This window comes from Aptenodytes forsteri, unplaced genomic scaffold (genome assembly GCF_000699145.1).
Source record: "Aptenodytes forsteri isolate BGI_AS27 unplaced genomic scaffold, ASM69914v1 Scaffold164, whole genome shotgun sequence".
In the NCBI taxonomy this organism is placed as follows: domain Eukaryota; kingdom Metazoa; phylum Chordata; class Aves; order Sphenisciformes; family Spheniscidae; genus Aptenodytes; species Aptenodytes forsteri.
In genome coordinates this window covers 4252657-4257345 of record NW_008795527.1, presented here as the reverse complement: position 1 = coordinate 4257345, position 4689 = coordinate 4252657, and the positions used below count along the sequence as shown (strand labels likewise).

General features: G+C 36.8%; 1 protein-coding gene across 1 annotated transcript; it reads right to left on the bottom strand.

Annotated features, from left to right (window-relative positions):
* Nucleotides 1-1440: 1440 nt before the first annotated feature.
* TWISTNB (TWIST neighbor) lies at nucleotides 1441-4635 on the bottom strand. The gene is made up of 3 exons (XM_019472785.1): nucleotides 4613-4635; nucleotides 3350-3558; nucleotides 1441-1915 (listed from the first exon to the last, which is right to left on the bottom strand). The coding sequence occupies exons 2-3, from the start codon at nucleotides 3472-3474 to the stop codon at nucleotides 1516-1518; spliced, it is 525 nt and encodes a 174-aa protein (XP_019328330.1). The 5' UTR covers nucleotides 3475-3558; nucleotides 4613-4635; the 3' UTR covers nucleotides 1441-1515.
* Nucleotides 4636-4689: the final 54 nt, after the last annotated feature.

Sequence of the window (4689 nt, the reverse complement as noted above, 5' to 3'; positions counted from 1 at the left end):
TTAAACAGATATTTAAGCTCACCTTATAGGTCTTCAAAAACTCTTAACTTGGTTCTTTATGATGTTACAATAACTTCAAAATGCCTATGATGTACTGCCATGCCATCAAACCTCGAAGACAGACTTAGGTTTGTCTTGGTAAGTTTGGAGCTTTAAAGATACATAAAAGACATCAATATAGCACAAAGTGAGCCCTAAAACAAGTATTGTCACACTTCAAATTCAGAACATGTTCAATGTGAATGGATATGTTATTACACAGTGTATATAAATCCAGTAAAGTGAGCTAATAGCATCAGCGTAATCACTAGTGTAAAATGTTTTGTCACCTCAGAACAGACAGATGAACAGCAAGCTTCCACATACATGTTGTTTACTTAACCAGCCCTTTGGAAGCCTTGTATGTCTTCTTGTAATAGGTAAATCAATACCAAAGTAATCATTGCTGCCTACCTCGCTTAAAGACTTAGCCTAGCCCATGTCACACTACAGCTCTCCCCAGAACTCCTCACAACAGAAAAGAGCTGCAACCAGAAGAACTGATATTCAAAAAATTATCGTACATCAGGAAAATTATTTCTTAATAAAGGCACATTTGTTAACATTTGACTGTCATTTTCCCATTGTCAGAACTTTCCACTAACATTAATTCCAACAGTTTGGGAAATACTGACAGTAGGTACCCGTTATTCTAGAGAGCAGTGTTTGAAAGTTACAACTAGCACAAAAAGCTGGGAATTGCACTTTAGCTTTTTTTTTTTTAAAGAAAACTGTGAAGTCAATGAGCTTGATGCATAAAAATGAACTTTATCGAAGTATGTCCCATTACCAACTGCTTTATCAGCCTATATCTCAGTGGTATTCTAACCTGTAAGTGGTACTTCATTATATTAGGTTACATTAATCTTCTCCTGTCTTCCCTGCTTGCTCTGAATCAACTGATCATGCCGGTTTTCCTAAAGTACCGTGAAAGGTGTTTTGAAAGATCCAAGACACTCAAGAGTTTGCTTAACCTTTAAGTCAGGCTGCAGTTTCATTCACAGGTATTCATGGCCCCTTACTACAATAAAAATCTCTTCTCAGCCCCTGGGAATTCAGGTGCATTTCCCAGAACCCCAAAGGTAAGCCAAATCTACTCTTACAAAATCAAAACACTGAGCAACAAAGACAGAATTACAGTAGCAAAGATCGTAACTAGCGACTCATAATGCGTGGAACCTAGAAGCAGACACAGAGGTGATGCATGTGTTCCTGTAATTACATTCCACTGTTCTTCTGTGCCTTATTTTCCAATAAATAAAACAGGCAGATACTGCTTCTATCCCATTTCTTCTATCACTCCTTTAAAAGCTCCTGCCTTTAAAGCTGTTGGTGCACATATGCACACAAACATCATTCCACCTAGCAGAGCAGATTATTTAGTAAAGAAATATACATATACATTTTGAAAATGGGATTTTATTGGAAGCTTATCAAAAACGTCTGAAATCTTATTCAGGAAAGGCACTTCAGACTTTAGTCCTTTTTCTTTTTAGCTTTGGGTTCTTGTGACGGTTGAGATAATTCACTTTCTTCAACTTCATCGCAATGCTTTCTTTTCTTTTTCTTTGACTTTTTATGGTCACTTTGGTAACCACTGGAGTCACTGGCAGGCAATACATGTTCCTGTTCTTCTTGCGCATGCTTCTTCTTTTTCTTCTTCTTCTTCTTGTTTTTATCATCACATAATCCATTCACAGCATCAACACTTTGCTCTTCTGCATTTTCTGTCCCAGTGTTACCCGTCTCACCTAGAGGCTCCTCTGTGATATTATCTTTCCCAGAGTCATTCAAGCCATTTTCCTGGTGGTCAAGCTTTTGAATTTCATCTCCATTTGTATGGTCAGTGACGGTCTCCGATCGTTTGGGCTGCATGCTGTAAAGAAATATACAAAATAAGCTGAAGTAGAGACATCTAAGTGCACCTCACACAGTGAAATGTCAAGATTTGCTAAAACACAGTACTTACACTAGGTAGATAAAAGATAAGCATTTGCTAGAAACAACAAATGGAGAGCATGATACTCTAGTTACAGAAAATCATAAAGCCAGTTTAACACTTCCAGCTTAGTTTCTATTACCCGACTAGGTTCCTTCTTACCACAGAATCAATATTCTCTTTCAAATCTTAGCCTAAATTTCTTCTCTAAAATGCTGCACAGACCATTTAAATATTTCCTCTTTTCTTGTACTCCTTCATCCACTAATTCATAATTACACATTGTGTAGTAAACCTTTAAGTTATTCACAAACACGCACAGCCAACGACCTGTTCAATCATACATGAGACACACTGCTGTTTTTACCAAGCAATTGCCTTGCTGAAGTCTATACAGTGAAAACAAAGGCATTGATGTCAGAAGAGTCAAAAAAAAAGAAGAAAAACCCCAAACAAAATCCCAAAACCCAGCAGATACCTTGCAACTGAGAGCACTGGAGAAAATGTCTAGGAAGACAAATATGGAAAGAAATAGTTAAAAACTACGAGGAGGAGATGCCCCCAGAGGCACCAAGGACAAAATCGTTAAGTCCCATTGTAAGTTCACTGAAACAATCCAGAGCATCCTTCCAGATTAAAAAAACCCAACCAACCAAACAAAAAGCACCACCAGAGACGTCTAGAAATGTTGTCTGTCAGTAGTAGTCATATTGTAAATTTAATTAAAAACATAACCACGTCGGTAGAAAAAAATTGCTCAGCAAATGACCGTTTAAAAAAAACCATCTGAATGAACTCTTTTAAAGACATCACTATTAAGATTTTTAGCAAGCTGCTCTAAAAATTTAGAGAGGCATAAGTGAAAGGAGGAAGGTGATGCATTTTCTCCTATCATCTTTGAGATCAAGTATATTCTTATGTTTCAGCAAGCATTTACGTCATCCACATGTAATTGTTTGTGGTTATGTAATATGTGTGTCTGTGTGTGTGTACAAACACCAATGTAAACATTGTGTTCAGGAACTGGAGTGTTTTCACTTGAAAAGCCTATGCACATTCATAAACCCAGCTACTGTAGACATTTGGGGATGCTATTTTGAACATGTACTATTTACGCAATCAACAGTTCATAGCTCAGCACACTGAGATATTTAAAGCTCAAAAAAGTCTACTTTCATCTTTCCAGAGAAAATTTCCATGTGAGTCCTTAACACTATAAAGTTTAGTTTAAGATAACTAACACAGGCTATATATAGACATGGGTTTGTGTAAAAACAAGAAAGCTGAAAGATTAAGATGTTAATTCAAATCATTTAGCTTGTAACAAACCCATCAAAACAGTTAAAAATATTCTCTCGTATGGCACAATACCTGCTTTTAGTGAGTCCTCCTCGAATGAAGAACACCCCAGCTGCATCAGAATCCAAGTGCAATACTTGAAATTTCAGTTCATCCCCTATTTTTAACCCCAGCTCTTGCCACTGTACAATCGACATTTGCTCAGGCTTAGGGATAGAAGCATTGAAGCATCCATGTATCAGGCAGCCAATATGACTTGGGGCCACTTTATTAATTACACCCTAAAGAAGAAAAAGAATGTCATATAAAGCTATAGTAAAGATCACTCCTTTAAACGCACACATGATATATATTTAGTTTCCCATATGGGCACTTTTTGACAGGACTTTATACGCACAAGTTACAAAGTCAGTTTATCTAGCAAATAAGCTAACTTTTCTTCACCAAAAATCAAAGCTATTCCTATATACTCTTCATACAATTCCTCCCAAAATAGAAGTGAACCTGTATCTGCAAGAGAAAAAGTCAAAACATGGGATTCAGCCACAGTGAGTACCTGGATAGAACAGGTAACTCTTTTCTCACACTACAGCCATCAACTTTGCTTTAAAGCCATTTTAAGTCTGATTTACTTGCCTAAAACAGCCTTCATGCTGGCACAGCACTACTTAGCAGCTAAAGATACAGATGACACATAAAAAGCTTTTAAGTACTCCACTCAGTGGGTTTCTGACACGTTTGCATGTCAAACGTTATTCACCTTTGTTTTCCCCAAAGATGAACGAAAGACACTGAGGGTTTTTTCCATTCTCTTCCTAGCAAGAGGACACATTCATTTCTTAATCACATTTAGAAAGACACAAGCTGTGCTGCAAAAGTATGGCACAACAACGAATGTAAGCCAACTCCCAGCTTATTTTTCCCACAAGTACTGACGCAAGGGTGTTAAGCAGCTTAAAGTTGTTCTGTGAGCTGTACGTTTCCTTTTACTGAAAGGCAGGCTTCAACTTGATGTACTGCTCTTGTACTTGAAGGAAATAAACTCATGAGAACATCCTAAACGTTCCCGCCACTATTAAATAAGAACAAACACACCTGTTTGAGGATTGTCTGCTCTTCAGAAAGAAGCGTTGATATAGATGATATACCAAAATCATGATATAGTATTTAATAATATGTAATCTTTATGATACAGTATTTCAATAATATATAAATATTACGCATAAAATTTAACATAGGGACAGTACAGATACATGAAAATACAAACTACTACTACAAACTGCTAATAAATCATACACGAATAAACTACTAATATAAACTAAAATGTAACTCCACCTAAGTCCCAGAGCTCTGTTGATGACGAAGATAAGCCAAGCTTTGACTACGCCATTAAAAAAAAAGCCCCATAAGAC